The sequence below is a fragment of the Pholcus phalangioides genome, unplaced genomic scaffold (genome assembly GCF_987345545.1).
Source record: "Pholcus phalangioides strain wild (caught in Gottingen) unplaced genomic scaffold, Ppha-v1.0 ptg000003l_1, whole genome shotgun sequence".
Taxonomy (NCBI): Eukaryota; Metazoa; Arthropoda; class Arachnida; order Araneae; family Pholcidae; genus Pholcus; species Pholcus phalangioides.
Window position 1 is genome coordinate 24,070,214 of NW_028301596.1, and position 18,909 is coordinate 24,089,122.

The window sequence follows — 18,909 nt, forward strand, 5'->3', positions numbered from 1 at the left end:
CTCAACGCCTGTTGACGACATCAAAACAGAACTCGTTGACGAAGGGTTCTCACCGATCTCAGTTACCCAAATTCGCTCCCGCAGGAAAAAAATAAGGGGAAAATTCCTACCCCTTTGGAAAATTGACCTGCCGGCCCTTGATGAATCGAAACGCATTTTCGATCTAAAAAATCTACTCTTGATTGAAATTTCGATCGAAAGATACCGGAGAAACCCCGGCCGACCTGTTATAAGCATCTGCAACCGATGCCAGGTATGGGGCCACAGCGAAGAAACATGTGACCAGCCCATCAGATGCATGGTTTGTACGGGCCCGCACGAAGTCAAACAATGCGGCAACATCAAAGGTGTTGATCCCCCGACCTGCTGCAATTGTGGAAAAAATCATACCAGTATTTATCGCGGCTGTGAAGTATACAAAAAAGAACTTGCTAAAATTAGAAATCCGAGTGATACTCTGCCAACGCATGAAGTAGCACACGAAAAAGTTCTACCAACGGAATATCGGAAATCACGGAAAAAATATTCGAACTTTTCATACATTCCCAGAAGTGTCTGGAAGCAGTTCCACGACCGAAAAAAGAGAATTTCTCTTGAGAGCGGAAAATTAAATAAATCAAACGCGATTGGTCAATCTGGACCTACGGACCTTCCTACGGATCAGCAAGAACCGCCGATGGAAAGTAAATCTACGGACTTCAAGAACCCCACCGAACCGAAAGGGCACTTGGGACAAAAAAGCAGCGAAGCTACCAAACAGACCCGAGCGACCAAGGGCCAACCACGGCACACGCTGAACCCGGAGAGGACCGTAGAAGCTCCCGCAAAGTCAACTGCCCGAACCCCGGCAAAAGCTGCCAAGAAGCCCGAGTCAAGACCGAGCGAATTTACGGTAGAGGACACGGGATCTGACGGGTATGGCGATGACTCAACATCCGAAATATACACGATCGCAAAGATTTACATGAAGAACATCATGAAGGCCACCTCCCGGAAAGAAAAGCGCGAACTGCTCCAAGAATTCCAAAAAGAGGCTGGTCTCTTGCTTGCTCGCTAACGATTCCCAGAACAACTACTGAACTGGCAAACTTATAAAGCGAACTTTTTGAGCATAAACAGACTCAAAAGCGTCTTCGAAATCTAATTTCGGAAAGTTTTCTCATATCCTCTATCTTTTTCTTCATTTCCCTTTCCTTTCTTTCCAAGAACATTTCCTCAAAAAACCAAAAAAAAAAAATAAAAAATAATGAGGTATTTCTGATGATATCAGAAATAACTCTGAAAACTAAATAAAAATTTTTCCTATCCCTCCTTTCTTCCCATGCTTTTATTAATAGTACTAACGCTATTCCCCTATTTTTTTTTTTCCCCTTGAATCTAACTTTTATCTTTTATAAATTGTATATTATCATGTGACTACACGCAACCGGCGAATCAGGTGCGACCATGACGATGAGATGCCAACGTCACGAAGCAGATTACTTTTCCTGCCTAAAATATTAATAAGTAATATGACTAACCAAGCTCGTCTAGACATGTTTAATTTGTAAAATTCCTAGTTAATTAATGAAATTCGTTAATTAACTGTGGGTCCCCCACTAGACTTTTCTCCCAAATTCTAACCGACATACAAGCACACTACACTTACACGAACATTTGCTCCCTTGCCTTTCTCTTCACAGTGGTCCCCCGCGGGCCAGTTTTGAAGGCGGCAGATGTCTGCAAACAGATAGGCCCCGCCAGAAATCTTTTTAACTTGAACTTGAACTTGAAAACTTGACTTTGATCCAGTTTATCAATTCTCCTGATGATGCCAACCACTAGTGTTGGGGAAACGTTGAGAACAAACTCAAACGGACGACGGTCTTCGAACCCGAAAAAACAATTTGTATCAAATGATGGCTGCGAAAACCTTATAGACTATTTACATCGCCTCTACGGGGAGGGAGTTGTCAAGTCTTACCTGAAGTTAAGTAAAGTTAGGAGATTAAAAGCGCAACTGCTGTCGTCGCTCGCATTCTTGTCATGTTGCCGAGATTCGAATATCATTCCCGCCTTTCTGAAGATGAAACGCCTCTTCGTTACTGCACAAGCTCACCGCATCTACAACCGATTGGAGAAATCGTTGCTTCGCGAACGTATTCACTTCACGCGAAGAGAACTTGCCAGAACCGACAAAAACATACTGGATATATTCTATCACCTGAGTAGCAAGCTGAGTCCCGAGGACTGGAATAAAATCGATGGGATCACGTACAGGAGTATGGAGAACCACATCAACCGCAACACAGAACGTCAAAAAGTGAAGTTTCATAAGATCAACCAATGCCGGTTTGAGCATCCACCCATGGACATGAAAAAGACTGTGGTGAACCTGACAGATCGAGTGCTTACAGAAAACGAAGTATCAGTGCTCGCCAAGGGAGGAAATTTTGCCATCACCCCACGTGAAATTCCCACTGAAGAAATCATCGCAAATGTTGAAGCAGCCATGAGAAACATGCCAGAAGAGCAAGCCGAAGAAATAAGAGTAGAAACATCCAGAATTCTGACAAGAGCCAAGCCACCCCGGAAAAATCTAAAATCAGCCGAACTACGAGCGATTAGGAGCCTCAACTCCGATAAAGATATTCTCATTCTGTCAGCAGACAAGGGAAATGCAACGGTAATAATGAAGACAGAAGAATACGGCCGTAAAATGACAGAACTCTTGGATCCATCAACGTATAGAGTGCTCAAAAAAGACCCAACACAAAAGATCCTGAGGAAGATGAACAGTTTGGTAAAATCCTCGTCTTTACCTGAGAATGAGAAAAAAGGTATCTGCAGAACAGAAGCACTTTCCCCTCGCATTTATGGTTTGCCGAAAATACATAAAGAACTGGTTCCGTTGCGGCCGATTGTGAGTTCCATTGGATCTCCCACCTACAATCTAGCCAAGGTGTTAACCACCATCTTGCAGCCACACATAGGAAAAACAAGCACATTTGTGAAAGATTCTGGTCACTTCGTCGAAAAAATAAGAAATATCAACTTGCAACCTGATGATGTACTGGTGAGCTTCGACATCGTATCATTGTTCACCAAGGTGCCACTGAAAGACGTCTTAGCACTACTCGATGAAATATTCCAAAAAGATATAGTAGGCCTTTTCCAGCTTTGCCTTACTACAACCTATTTCACCTGGAACAACGTCATCTATGAACAGACGGATGGAGTAGCTATGGGAAGCCCCTTGAGCCCGGTAGTTGCCAACTTCTTTATGGAAAAATTCGAGGAGCAGGCAGTAACAACAGCGCCTCTCAAACCAACAATTTGGCTCCGCTACGTTGACGATACATTCGTTGTTTGGGGGCATGGTGAAGAAAATCTTCACCGATTCTTGGACCATCTCAACGGAATTCATCCGAACATCAAGTTCACTATGGAACTATGGAAATAGAGAAAGAAGGACAGATCCCGTTCTTGGACGTTCTGGTCAGCCGTCAAGGTCAACGTTTAGGCCACAGCATTTATCGTAAGCCTACTCACACCAACAGATATGTGCATAAGCTCTCCAATCATCATCCTCACCAAAAACGAGGCGTACTGAAAACCTTGATCGAGAGGGCAAGAAGACTATGTGAAGGGAAAGATCTAGGTAAAGAGATTGAGCACTTAAAATCAGTTTTCCGCTCTAATGGGTACACGAAAGACGACATCAAGAAAGCCTTACGCTCCATCAAGGAATCACCAATGGAAAATGAGCAGTCACAATCAATTGGAAAAGCTGTGCTGCCTTTTATCCCTGGAGTGACGGCAAGAATCAGCAAGGTCATGAAAAAACATCGTATAAAGACCATTTTCAAACCAACCAGAAAAATATGTGAAATGCTGCGATCAGCAAAAGACCACCGTGACCCTCTATCAACACCGGGGATCTACCGAATACCGTGCACCTGTAGTCAGGTATATATTGGAACCACAAAAAGATCTGTGGCCACGAGAATAAAAGAGCACGAACGATGCTGCAGAATGGGCCAAACAGATAAGTCGGCGGTGGCAGAGCATGCGCTTTACGACAACCACAGAGTACAGTTCAGCAAAACACAGGTAATAGCTAATGTTGACCACTTCTTCCCACGAATCTACAGAGAGGCTATTGAAATATACAAGCACAAAAACAGCTATAATAGAAGAGAAGAAACTTTGAAATTGAGCAGATCCTGGACACCAGCTCTCAGAAGAACAAGAACCTTCCCCTTCAAGGTCCAGCAACAGAATGATGACAACAGCCAATCAGATAACTCCACATCTCTCGGCCAATCAGGTTCTACCAGCATAACAACTGTTTACAATACGCTGCCAGCCATAGAATCAACTGACCAATCGAAAAACAATAGTGTAGTTCAAGCCACTTATGTGCATAAACACAACCTGAGACTCCGGAAAACTTGACTTTGATCCAGTTTATCAATTCTCCTGATGATGCCAACCACTAGTGTTGGGGAAACGTTGAGAACAAACTCAAACGGACGACGGTCTTCGAACCCGAAAAAACAATTTGTATCAAATGATGGCTGCGAAAACCTTATAGACTATTTACATCGCCTCTACGGGGAGGGAGTTGTCAAGTCTTACCTGAAGTTAAGTAAAGTTAGGAGATTAAAAGCGCAACTGCTGTCGTCGCTCGCATTCTTGTCATGTTGCCGAGATTCGAATATCATTCCCGCCTTTCTGAAGATGAAACGCCTCTTCGTTACTGCACAAGCTCACCGCATCTACAACCGATTGGAGAAATCGTTGCTTCGCGAACGTATTCACTTCACGCGAAGAGAACTTGCCAGAACCGACAAAAACATACTGGATATATTCTATCACCTGAGTAGCAAGCTGAGTCCCGAGGACTGGAATAAAATCGATGGGATCACGTACAGGAGTATGGAGAACCACATCAACCGCAACACAGAACGTCAAAAAGTGAAGTTTCATAAGATCAACCAATGCCGGTTTGAGCATCCACCCATGGACATGAAAAAGACTGTGGTGAACCTGACAGATCGAGTGCTTACAGAAAACGAAGTATCAGTGCTCGCCAAGGGAGGAAATTTTGCCATCACCCCACGTGAAATTCCCACTGAAGAAATCATCGCAAATGTTGAAGCAGCCATGAGAAACATGCCAGAAGAGCAAGCCGAAGAAATAAGAGTAGAAACATCCAGAATTCTGACAAGAGCCAAGCCACCCCGGAAAAATCTAAAATCAGCCGAACTACGAGCGATTAGGAGCCTCAACTCCGATAAAGATATTCTCATTCTGTCAGCAGACAAGGGAAATGCAACGGTAATAATGAAGACAGAAGAATACGGCCGTAAAATGACAGAACTCTTGGATCCATCAACGTATAGAGTGCTCAAAAAAGACCCAACACAAAAGATCCTGAGGAAGATGAACAGTTTGGTAAAATCCTCGTCTTTACCTGAGAATGAGAAAAAAGGTATCTGCAGAACAGAAGCACTTTCCCCTCGCATTTATGGTTTGCCGAAAATACATAAAGAACTGGTTCCGTTGCGGCCGATTGTGAGTTCCATTGGATCTCCCACCTACAATCTAGCCAAGGTGTTAACCACCATCTTGCAGCCACACATAGGAAAAACAAGCACATTTGTGAAAGATTCTGGTCACTTCGTCGAAAAAATAAGAAATATCAACTTGCAACCTGATGATGTACTGGTGAGCTTCGACATCGTATCATTGTTCACCAAGGTGCCACTGAAAGACGTCTTAGCACTACTCGATGAAATATTCCAAAAAGATATAGTAGGCCTTTTCCAGCTTTGCCTTACTACAACCTATTTCACCTGGAACAACGTCATCTATGAACAGACGGATGGAGTAGCTATGGGAAGCCCCTTGAGCCCGGTAGTTGCCAACTTCTTTATGGAAAAATTCGAGGAGCAGGCAGTAACAACAGCGCCTCTCAAACCAACAATTTGGCTCCGCTACGTTGACGATACATTCGTTGTTTGGGGGCATGGTGAAGAAAATCTTCACCGATTCTTGGACCATCTCAACGGAATTCATCCGAACATCAAGTTCACTATGGAAATAGAGAAAGAAGGACAGATCCCGTTCTTGGACGTTCTGGTCAGCCGTCAAGGTCAACATTTAGGCCACAGCATTTATCGTAAGCCTACTCACACCAACAGATATGTGCATAAGCTCTCCAATCATCATCCTCACCAAAAACGAGGCGTACTGAAAACCTTGATCGAGAGGGCAAGAAGACTATGTGAAGGGAAAGATCTAGGTAAAGAGATTGAGCACTTAAAATCAGTTTTCCGCTCTAATGGGTACACGAAAGACGACATCAAGAAAGCCTTACGCTCCATCAAGGAATCACCAATGGAAAATGAGCAGTCACAATCAATTGGAAAAGCTGTGCTGCCTTTTATCCCTGGAGTGACGGCAAGAATCAGCAAGGTCATGAAAAAACATCGTATAAAGACCATTTTCAAACCAACCAGAAAAATATGTGAAATGCTGCGATCAGCAAAAGACCACCGTGACCCTCTATCAACACCGGGGATCTACCGAATACCGTGCACCTGTGGTCAGGTATATATTGGAACCACAAAAAGATCTGTGGCCACGAGAATAAAAGAGCACGAACGATGCTGCAGAATGGGCCAAACAGAAAAGTCGGCGGTGGCAGAGCATGTGCTTTACGACAACCACAGTGTACAGTTCAGCAAAACACAGGTAATAGCTAATGTTGACCACTTCTTCCCACGAATCTACAGAGAGGCTATTGAAATATACAAGCACAAAAACAGCTATAATAGAAGAGAAGAAACTTTGAAATTGAGCAGATCCTGGACACCAGCTCTCAGAAGAACAAGAACCTTCCCCTTCAAGGTCCAGCAACAGAATGATGACAACAGCCAATCAGATAACTCCACATCTCTCGGCCAATCAGGTTCTACCAGCATAACAACTGTTTACAATACGCTGCCAGCCATAGAATCAACTGACCAATCGAAAAACAATAGTGTAGTTCAAGCCACTTATGTGCATAAACACAACCTGAGACTCCGGAAAACTTGACTTTGATCCAGTTTATCAATTCTCCTGATGATGCCAACCACTAGTGTTGGGGAAACGTTGAGAACAAACTCAAACGGATGACGGTCTTCGAACCCGAAAAAACAATTTGTATCAAATGATGGCCGCGAAAACCTTATAGACTATTTACAATAGGGATTTTGGAAACATAAAAGTTAAAGCATAGGGAATAAAATCCCTACTCAAAAACTGAAGTCAAATTAAAATAGGGATTTTACACACATGGAAGTTAAACCCTTGGGAATAAAATTCCTACGCAAAAAACAAGTGAAATTGGAGGCCAAAACTTCAATGATATAAAAATAAATATTGTGTTCAATCAGAAACGCTGTGAACAAACATTCTGCGCGAATGAACCCAAAATCATCGGAAGATGAAGGAAAACACAGTCAATTTTTGAAGAACACGTGACTTTTTGTGACACTTGCTTGATGTTTTTTTTTTCATTTCACGAGTGATGATGGCAGTCTTTCCATGACCAATGCTTATGTCCGTAACACAACTTGTACAAAAAGGAAACGTCGGCCTTCTTCTGGAACGTTTGATGAAAGGAAATTCAACGGAATAAGTATCTTTAAAATTGATTAAATATGTTTTTGCTTATCAGTATTCATGCTTTGTTATATCGCACGTACGTAACTTCAACAAAAAAATTTTTGACCGTATGCGCCTCACTATAATCTTCAATTATTATCCAGGACTATTGGCTGCTAAGCCATTTCCCTGCAGGATAAGACAAACAACTTTCTTGTTACCATCAGAGGGTTTGTAAAACTTCCTTGATAAGAGTATTTCCCCATTTACAACGTGTGACGTCATTTTGCAAAGAAAAAAAAGAGGCTTCATGCCTCACAAAAAATTCCTTAGGGATTGTTTTCATAAGCAGGGATTTTTTTAATGAAGTAGGGAATTTTTAGAGACAATTAGGGATTTTTGTAATATTTGTAAAACTTCGGGAAATTTAAGAACTTTTAGGGAGGTCGAACGATGAAGCTAAAATTCAGGAGATTCCCGAAAAATTCGGGAGACTTGGCAGCTATGGGTTTATCATAGTAGATGATGTCGTTGTGCACCGAGAGTTTAACATTAAGCCAGGCAATTCCAAACAAGATTTGAAAAAAATATCATTGTAGATGTATTTATTATCGATTATCGTTGTAGCGATATCTTGCTGCATATACAAATGCTGTATTATATGCAGGATTTTTTCATGGGGGGGCATTCAACATTTTTTTCTTCCCGAAAGGGGTTTTTTTTTTTTTTTTGTACTGAAAAAATACACCATAATATTTTCTCAAGGGAGGTGCACAACATTTTTCAGGGGGGGGGGGCCCTGTGAAAAATCCTGGCCCAGGGGCCCGGCACTAGCATGTGGGGGCCATGTATTTAGCATTATCTTACATAAAAAGAAACAATAATTACTTTGCTTAGACTTGCATTACAGATTGCCTAGTTTTAGCATATATCAAAGCACCATATACGAAAGTGCATCTCCAAAACAGGTTATCTTTTATACATACTCAAAGGTCACCAATTTGCGAGTTCTTGCAATCAGGTGGATGATTATAGAATAACTGCTAACTGCCTTAGAGAATGATTTCTCCCAATTTTTTGTTTACTCTATAGTATATATAATGTGTATATTGTTATGACATTTGAAAAGGCTTGGGGAATGCATGCAAGGTTTGCATGACATGCTAGTGTTAGAATAGAATAACAAGATTCTAAGGAAAGTAGAATTCAAGGTGGAAGAAAGATGTACATTTAGAAGGCTGCTGAAGTTTTACCGATACTTCTAGTTTACGTAAATAAAGACATTTATTTGTTTTAAATCTTCGTTCTTGTGAATTTTTGCCCATCTTCAAGCAGTGCGGATCCAGGGTGATTTGTTGGAGAAGGGAGATTTTTACAGTTAAGGTGTCGATCGGTGAGGCCCAATCTAGTGTCCGAAGGTGCCAAACGTACTTAAAATATAAAAACAAATACTTAAAAAAATTAGGGAACATTAAATATGTAGGGAACATTAACAATTTTTCTTGCAATTATTCACATTCTAGACCAGTGTTTCCCAAATGTGGACAATATTGCCCCCTGGGGACGATGCAAACGTTCAGGGAGGCGGTAGAAGCTTTGAATTTAATATAGGATCCTATGGGTTGACTTGAGTTGGGGGCGATGATAATGAAAAAACTTTTGAAGAAGGGGTGATGGAAAAAAAAGTTTGGGAGACTGTGTTCTAGACAGTTAATTTGTCTTTCTGTGAACGATTTTAAAAATTCAATGAAAATTTTAGTCAAATACCTCTCTTAAAATGAAAAGAAACACTACAGTAAAATACTCATTTATAACATGTCTGTATTTAAAAATAATACCTTCAACTTACTCATTTACCTCTCATTATTTTCTAAGACGACAATGAAATTAAAAGAATTCATTAAAAATTTCCAGCTTTGTACACTTTGTACACCCAATTTATGAAAAATTTTCATTGGAAACCCACATTATTTGTCTTCAAATGATGTTTCCCATACTACACATATAGAGTCAGACTTTCAATAATCCCTCCAGTAATCCGGTGTTTTTAGACCAGTTTTCTTTGAGCATAGAAGAGAAAAACATATCAGTGCACGCATGTTTATGAGGAGAAGTTCGTTATTTAAATGGGATTTTTCTCAATCAACTTGCAGTAATTCTGCGATTTGGTAACCCAGCACACCCTGGTGTGATATGTGCCAGATTAGCGAGAGTCTACTGTACTAATAATTCATATCTCTATTAGTTCTAGAAATATTCAACTTGATCTGCATTTTTTTTTGCTGCTATTTTTTCCCTCAGTTTTTTTTTCTGCGACACTCAGATTTGATTTTAAACTCGCATGCCCCGCCACTGAAGACAATGCCTTATTTACAGGAAGACTAGGTGGGATACAGCCCAGGCCAGCAAGTTCAAAAGGTCGCAAATTTGCGGCCAAGAAAATTAGCAAAATGGGAAAAGAGCGGTGAAATTTTTATAACCTTCAATAAATCCATCTCTGCTCAGACCAAAAGAGTGACCTAGAGAGTTTGCAAGCATGTGAGTGAGCAAAAGAGTGACTCACACTTTGAGTCACTATTTTTCTCATTTGATCATTTTTGTCGCACCACGGTCATTTTCTACACACGAGGGCTAATCAGATCGGGACCTACAATTTTATTGCTGATTCCGAACGGCAGGTTAGTTTTTTATACTCGTCGTCAGGTTGGTGCGCTAACCCCTCGATCGGGGACTCCCTGCAATAGCAATTTCTTGCTGCAGTCAAGTCGCCGTTTTTTGTTGTACCCCTGTGTCAGGAAAGTTTTCTGACAAGGACGAACCGGGTATCGAACTCGCGACACCTCTAAACATCCTTCGGTACTTTTGGGGAGTATCTTATCGACCAGGCTACCACCCCCCCTCTTTTTTTCATTCATGTGAATGACCAAACAAGAGACCTAAAGAGTGAAGGACCAGGTGACGCAACACAGCAGCAGAAACAGCTGACGAGCGATCTTTTTCTCTTCAAAGCCTGAGTAATATAAACAAAGGTTCGACTGCGTTGCTGAGCACTCGTTTTGCGAATCGAAGATGTTTTGGCAAACATTAGGGATGTTCAAGCTATCTTAGATAACAGCAGTCAAGTGAATTTGATATCAGCCAGAGAGCTGTGCCGAAGCTTTGGGCTTGAAAAAGACGAAAGTGTATGCTCCGGTGAGCGGAATAAATGGTGTTACTCAGACCATCAAGGTAAAAATCTCTACAAAGTTCCAACGCAAAAGGTGATTTCTCAAGCAATTTGGATTTCTTGGTTGTTCCGAAGTTGACTGGATTCACTCCATCGACACCTCTGAATTTGTCGAACATTGAATTTCCCAGTGGTATACAACTTGCTGATCCCCAGTTTTGCAATCCAGGAAGGATTCAGCTGCTGATTGTCGTGGAGATATTCTTAAACTTGTTGCGAAACTCGAAACTCCCGATCAGTGACAAGATTATGCTGCAGGACTCAGTTTTTGGCTACATAGTTTGTGGTTGCATCCCCAGTACTCATAGTAAACAGTTGTGCTTCCTTTCTCGAAATGAGGGCTTAGAGCAATCTATCCAGCGGTTTTGGGAAATCTTTGGGAAGTCTTTTGTGAGGAGCATTTCCAGAAGACTCACAAAAGAAATGGTACAGGAAAATATTGTGTACAGATGTACCTAAAAGATGACCCTGAGTGCTTAAGGCCAATCAAAGGAAGCTGCTCTTCGAAGGCTGAATTCACTGTGGAAACGACTGTCCAAAGATTCACACCTCAGGTCCTTTTATCAAAATTTCATATTGGAGTATGAAAATCTGGGCCATATGAATGAAGTGAAGGTAGACTGTGTTAATGTGGTATATTACATGCCTCACCATCCTATGTACCGCCCTGAAAAAAGTACAACTAAGTTGAGAGTTGTGTTCAACGCATCAGCCCCTACTTCAAATGGACTTTCTCTGAATGACTTGCAGAGGAATGGTGAACTGGTCCAAGAAGACCTGTTCTCAATCATGGCAAGGTTCTGAAAGCATCGCGTAGCCTTCACTACTGATATAGAGAAAATGTACCAGATGACTGAGATCGATCCTAGTCAGAGGAACTTGCAGAGAATCTTGTGGAAGGATAGTGTTGACGGTCCAGTGAAAATTTATCAGCTGGGCATGGTGACGTATGGAACGACTAGTGCTCCATATCTGGCTACAAGAGCCCTTAAGCAACTTGTGATTGATGAAGAGATGCAGTTTCCGTAAGCAGCTTCAGTTGCAAGGTCTGACTTTCATGTCGACGATCTTGTATCTGGTACTGACGATGTCAGCATGCAGCATGATGATTGAAATGCAGGCTCAACTGGTGAACATGCCGCAAGCTGGTGGAATGAATCTACGGAAGTGGTGTTCGAACAAAAAACAGCTGATGCAAAATGTGCCCTGTGAAAATCAAGGTTATCGGTTTGATGTCTCAAGTGATGGACATTGCATCAAAACATTGGGTGTTCTGTGGAATCCAGTGCATGATACATTCGAGTTCACTGTATCTTCGTTTGAAAATACATGTTCAGTGCTTAGTAAAAGATCATTGTTGTCATACATTTCTCAATTGTTCGACCCGTTGGGGCTTTTAGGTCCAGTCATTGTTAGGGCAAAGATGTTCATGCAGAAGCTATGGCTTCTCAAGGTTAATTGGGATCAACTACTTCCTGAGAAAATTGTTATAAATTGCTGCTTGGCTATTTGATGTTTGGTCCACTAACTATAGCGATGAACATAGATTGCTACAACCAGTTAACATGACATCAAGAGCATGACTGCCTTTCTTTATTACCATCACCATCTTACAAAGCAGGATGGTGCTGCCATCTACAAATGGTATTATTAAGTAGTAGATATATTACATGCCCCTTTTCTTTAAGAAACATTAAAGTTCTATTATAGTTAATGTATGATAATGTGATAATGAATATTTAATTTATTGTCTATAACGTATGGGTTTAACTAGTCCTCTCTGATCTTCTCAGGATTTGACCTGCTTCTGGAATTGCATCTGAAGTTGAAGATGCCATCTTTTTAGCTGCCGTTAAAGGGTACAAATCTTCAACTGTTCTGGTTCTGGTGATCTTCTCATTAGTTGTTCTGTCTTCTCTTACGTGGTGTCTATTTCTTCGATATGTACCTGCATCTTTTCCCTCGATGATATAGGAATGAGGTTTCAGTCCTGTCTTGGTTATGACACCTTGTTGCCATGGTTCACGAGGTCTTTTCTTGAACCATACCCTTGAGCCTTGTTTGAGTTCAGTATGATGCATTACATGTTTGTCAAATCTTTCCTTCTGATATGCTTGTCTGGTTTTCAAGATTTTACTGGCTTCAGCTATTGGCCATTGCTTCTGGGAAAGTGAGGTGAAGTAATACTATGTGTCACATTCCACTCTTTGAAAAATTTTCGAAGGCTTTCTGCATTAAATGGTGGCCCTCCGTCACTCGCCAATTCTTCTGGTATTCCATGCCTTGCAAAGATGCTTTTCATTGCTTCTATTACTGCCTTTGCATTAGTACTCTTCATGTTTTTAACTTCTGTGTACTTTGAGAAATAATCGATCATCAAAAGATACCATTGACCTCTCAAGTAGAAAAAGTCACATGCCACTTTTTCCCATGGTCTTCCAGGCAGAATTTGTTTGAACAGGACTTCTTTAGAATTTGCCCTCTGATTTTGCGGACAGATTTTACATCTATTGATGTAGTTTTCCACATCGTCATTTATTTTCGGCCAGTAGAAATATTCTCTAGCTTTCAATTTGCAAGCAATAATACCTCGATGCGAGATATGAAGTTTTTCCAAAACTTCTGGTCTTGCAACTTGTGGCAAAACAAGTCTCCGGCCTCTGCATATTATTCCTTCTTTAGAATAATACAGCTCATCTCTACAGTGCCAGTAAGGCTGAGCTGCTGCTCTGGTTCTACTCTTTTCTGGCCATCCCTTTTGAACATGATGAAGCACATCTTGCAGCTCTGCATCACTTCCTGTCATCAAAGCATATTCGTGCCACTTATTGGGTGTAGCACATGCAAGGAGATTAATCGAGACAGCTGCTTCTTGATCATAATCCTCTTCAAATTTATCATTTGGCGATTGAGCTCTTGACAAGGCGTCTGCAATCTCTAGCTCTTTACCAGGTATAAACATAAGTTCAACATCATATTTGTTCAATCTCAACAGCATGTGCTGAAGTCTGGGAGAGATTGTGTTATATTGCTTTTTATTCAACCCTAGAAGGGGCTTGTGATCGGTTTGAACAACTACTGGTCTTCCATAGGTGCAATAATTGAAATGTTCAAGTCCATCGATTACAGCTAACACTTCTTTCTCGATCTGTGCATAGCGCGTTTGAGCTGCTGTGAGTGTAGCAGATCCATATGCAACTAGTTTGTTATCTTGTAGGAGAACTGCTCCTGATCCGTGCTGGCTGGCATCCACTGAAACAGTCGCTGACTTTTTTTACATCAAAATATTGTAGACATGGAGCTTGCTCTATCATTTGTTTTAATTTGTCAAAATCACATTGGGTATTTTCATCCTCACAGCCACTCAGTATCTTGTTTTAATAGCTGACGTAGCGAGTGAGTTAAACTAGACAAGTGAGGAGTAAACTTGGCTAGATAAGTTGTCATTCCAAGAAATCTTTGTGGATCCTCACGACATTTGGGAACAGCAAACTCGTTAATGGCCTTAACTTATTTGGGATCTGGAGCTATTCCAGTATCAGACATTATATATCCCAAATAATTGACTGTTGTTAAGGCTAATTGTGTCTTTTCAATATTGAACTTAATATTAGCTTCTCTGGCTCGTGTCAAGATCCGACGGAGTAACTGACAATGTTCTTGCATGGATGAAGATCCAAGGGCCAGGTCATCAAAGTATGGATTTATTTCTGGATCATCTTCAAAAATTTCATTCGAAGAAAATTTCTTTGAAGCATAAATTCAAAAATACATGAGTATTTCTCCAACTGACACCATGTTATAAATTGCTGCTTGGCTATTTGATGTTTGGTCCACTAACTATAGCGATGGACATAGATTGCTACAACCAGTTAGCATGACATCAAGAGCATGAGTGCCTTTCTTTATTACCATCACCATCTTACAAGGCAGGATGGTGCTGCCATCTACAAATGGTATTATTAAGTAGTAGATATATTACAAAAATCACTCATGAATGGCAGATCTTTGCGATTTCTTTGCTTGATCTTAAATATGTACCAGTGTCTCGTTACATTCATGTTGATGATGTGATTCATTCAGAACTTCTTGGCTTCTGTGATGCATCGAAGCTTGCATATGGTGCTGCAGTTTATCTGAGATGCATTGCATCATCAGGGTGAATTTGGTGTGCAGCAAATCCAGAGTAGCTCCAATCAAAACTAGCACAATACCTCATCTAGAGTTATGTGCAGCTGAATTGTTATACAAACTTATAAATAAGGTCTTGTATTCACTGAAGCTGGAAATTCAGTGTATATATTTGTGGACTGATTCCACTATTGCCCTGAGTTGGATTCAGACATCCCCGCATCTATTGAAAACATTTGTGGCAAACAGAGTTTCCAGAATTCAAAAACTCTCTTGCAATGCTCACTGATGTAAGGACAGAGGAAAATCCAGCAGATTTAGTCTCCACCTCCAGAGGTCTGGAGAGGCCCATCCTTCCTTCATGAAGACAAGGTGCAGCGTATTGACAATTGCCCACACCCTTCTGACGAGGAATATCAACAAGAATTGAAGGAAATTCAAAGTAATGTGTCCACCTCCAATGCAATGTGTTAGCCATCATAAAGGATAATGTTCTGCTGTCTCAGATGTTAAGTATCAGCAACAGCTATGTGAAGATTATCAGAATATTGAGTTATGTGTTTAGATTCATACACAATTCGAGAAATCCTCAAGTTAGATGTCATGGTTCATTGTCTGCTGGCTTCAAGAGTTGAAGGCTGTGTTTTGGCCACTTGGTGGAAGAAATCTGGCAAGAAAGGTTATATTAATTGTGTGACTTGCTTCCGTGTTCATCCCAAAAATGTGTCTGAAATTATGGGTGAACTTCCAAGGGACAGAGTTACTCTGAACCCGCCATTCAATATCTGTGGTGTTGACTTCTGTGGTCCTTTCCACGTGAAGATCTCTAATCAGAGGAACGGAGAGTTGAAGAAAATTTATGTTTGCTATTTTCATCTGCTTTGTGACAAAAGCTGCTCACATAGAGATGGTTGGAGATCTGACTTCTGTATCTTTCATCGCATGCTTGAAGTGGTTTTTCACAAGAAGAGGAAGGAGTTCAGTAATATTTTCTGATAATGCAACCAATTTCATAGGTGCTCAAAGGGAGTTGAAGAACCTCAGTCAGTTGGTTGCAAGACCTGACCAATCTGTAGCTGATTTTCTGTCGTCGGAATCTGTGAACTGGAAGTTCATTCCTCCTGGCTCTCCAAACTTTGGAGGTTTGTGGGAGGCAGGAGTGAAAGCATTCAAATACCACTTCAAGAGGTCAGCTGGCAGTGCAAATCTGACACTGGAAGAATTTCTGACAGTGTTAGCCCAGATTCAAGGAATGCTCAACTCTAGACCCCTATTTCACTGATGTCATCTGATCCTGCAATCATCAATCCTTGTCAGAATAGCACACGCCATTGTCCCTACTTTTTTAATGACTGGACCTGACACCATGATTGTAACATTGCCCGTGTATGCTATTACTTTAAAGTTATTCTGCCATCTTGACTTTAGCAGTGGATCAATAACATTGGGAACAGACCAGAGTGGCAAGACATCGCTTCTTCCAGTCCAACCATGAAGAGATATTGGGACTCCTTGGAGAAGAGGAACGGTATGCTTTACTGCAGTTGGGAGTCATAGGCTAGAAAGACTTTCAGATGGCAACTCATCATACCTGGAGGCCATGTGGAAGAAGTGTTGAAAGAGTTGCAGGGAAGCGTGACTGATGGACATTTCAGCATCACTAGAACACTATGGAGGATTTGTGTGCGATTCAATTGGGATAAGTCCAGGACTGATGTGGAGAAGTGGTGCGAGAACTGTGGCACCTGTGCCAGTCGAAAAGAACCTCCAAAGTGGAGTTGTGCCCATCTTCAATGCAACAATGTTGGAACACCATTCAAGGTAATAGCCCTTGACATCCAGGACCGTTACCTGAAACCCACTATGGTAACAAGTACATACTTGTGGTGATGGACTGTTTCACCAAGTGGCCGAAAGCATTTCTCGTTTCCAATGAGGAGGCACAAGTGTTGGTGCAGAATTGGGTGTCTCGATTCGAAGGTACCATGCTTATCTATTGCAATCGGGGAAGAAACTTTACGCCAGTGTTGTTCCTTGGAATGTGCAACTTTTTGGGAATGGAAAAGACGCGAACTACTTCGCTTCAACTGGAATCTGATGGGATGGTGGAGAGATTCAACAGAACTATTCTGAATCACCTCTCACTGTTCGTGGCAAAGAAACAACACGATTGGGACTCAAAGTTACCACTCTTCTTAATGGTCTGTAGGAGTGCTGTCAGGGATGAAAATGGGACGAGATCTTGAGCTGTTGAGTGACCTGCTGTTTATGCGACCACCAGATGCTCCATCAAGGAATTCCAAGAGCACCTTGAGGATGTGCATTGCATAACCAAGGATGTAATCAACCTCAGCTCTGAGAAGATGAGAGCTTGATACCATGCAAAGGCCACTTCTCACGACTTCAAGGAGAGAGACCTTGTCTGGCTTTGGAATCTGAAATGACGGAAAGGAGGATGTCTGAAGCACCAGAAAGGATGATGCCCGAAGCACCAGAAAGGAGGGTGTCAGAAACTACAGTCTTCACAGAAAAGACGTTATTGTGTCAGGAAAAAATGGTGTTAGAAACTCCAGACTTCATGGGAAGAATGTTATAGTGTCAGAAAAAGACTGAACAACATCATGATGTAGATTCAAAGGTCACTGAAGTTTAAGGTGGTCCATGTCACCAGACTTACTCACCATCACAAGGATTAAGAAGTACTCAACGATTTCAGGACTACATTGCCTGGGACAAAAACTCACAAGAAGAAGAGGGGGGCAATGTTATTAAGTATGGGCATTTGAAAAGGCTTGAGGAATGCATGCAAGGTTCGTGTGGTATGCGATTGTTAGAATAGAAGAACAAGATTCTAGGGACTCGAACAGTAGAATTCGAGGTGGAAAGATGTACATTTGTGAGGCTGCTGTGGTCTTAGCAGTACTTCTAGTTCATGTAAATAAAGATGTTTATTTGTTCTTAAATCCTCATTCCTGTGAGTTTTTGTCCATCTTCAAGTCCCCGCCAAAGAACTTGGGAGAGATCCACGTGACGGGACAAATCTGGTGACAGAAGTTCAATGAGACACGGCAGCAATACTACTTTATATATAACCTCTTTTTTCAGAATAAATGAAAAATTGAATTTCCTGTGGCATTTCAAATGGGAAATTTACAGTTTTGCTTCCAATAATTATAAGGAAAATAAAAGAAACAAGGACTTTGATACATACGCAGTTATGCGACTAGCAAAATCACCAGTTTGGTTGGTATCAAACCAACCAATATCTTGACGCAGAACAGACTGCATGAAAAGGCACCTTACTCTGAATGCTTGATTTGCAGCTGCCATACTGAAGAAGCTGACCATTAAATAATTGCAACAGAAAACCGTTAGAGCAACAACAGACATTTTTATGCAGAGATCTGATGAATCTGCAATCAAACGACCTGTATCCACCCTGTAATACAAAGAAATATTTTGAAATATATAATATATAAAAACATATACAGTCAAATCCCGTTTTAACGAATACTGTTATAGTGGAAATCTCGTTTTACTAACACTTTTGTAATCCCCCAGATAAGTATATACAGAAGTCATGCGAAGACCTGGAATTCCTTTATAATGAAATTTCGCTATAATGAAGTGATTTCTCCGGTCTCGTGGAGTTTGTTATTACGGGATTCGACTGCATTTCAGTCTGTATGTGCAGACAAAATAAAAACTATTAGGAAACATATTTAGTCAGGATAGAAAAAGTTCTCTTATTCTTTGCACACAGCATGAAATAAATTTAAAAAAAAACTAGCAGTGACTGGAATAAAAAATTAATGGAGCACAGTCTCAATAATTTGAGGTGGATGAGGCTACCTCAGATTATCGAAAAACTCCAATTATCTGGAAAACAATAAAAAATTGCTTTATAGAAATGA

At 41.0% G+C, this 18,909-nt stretch overlaps 1 protein-coding gene across 3 annotated transcripts in view; it reads right to left on the reverse strand.

Annotated features, from left to right (window-relative positions):
- Nucleotides 1–18,909, reverse strand: part of LOC149088330 (ATP-dependent translocase ABCB1-like) — a 532,351-nt gene that overhangs the window by 267,245 nt on the left and 246,197 nt on the right. For all 3 annotated transcript variants that reach the window (XM_089247148.1, XM_089247163.1, XM_089247155.1), the window contains exon 6: nt 18,207–18,434. In XM_089247148.1, the coding sequence (XP_089103274.1) occupies nt 18,207–18,434 (228 nt within the window). The remainder of the gene's footprint in view (nt 1–18,206; nt 18,435–18,909) is intronic.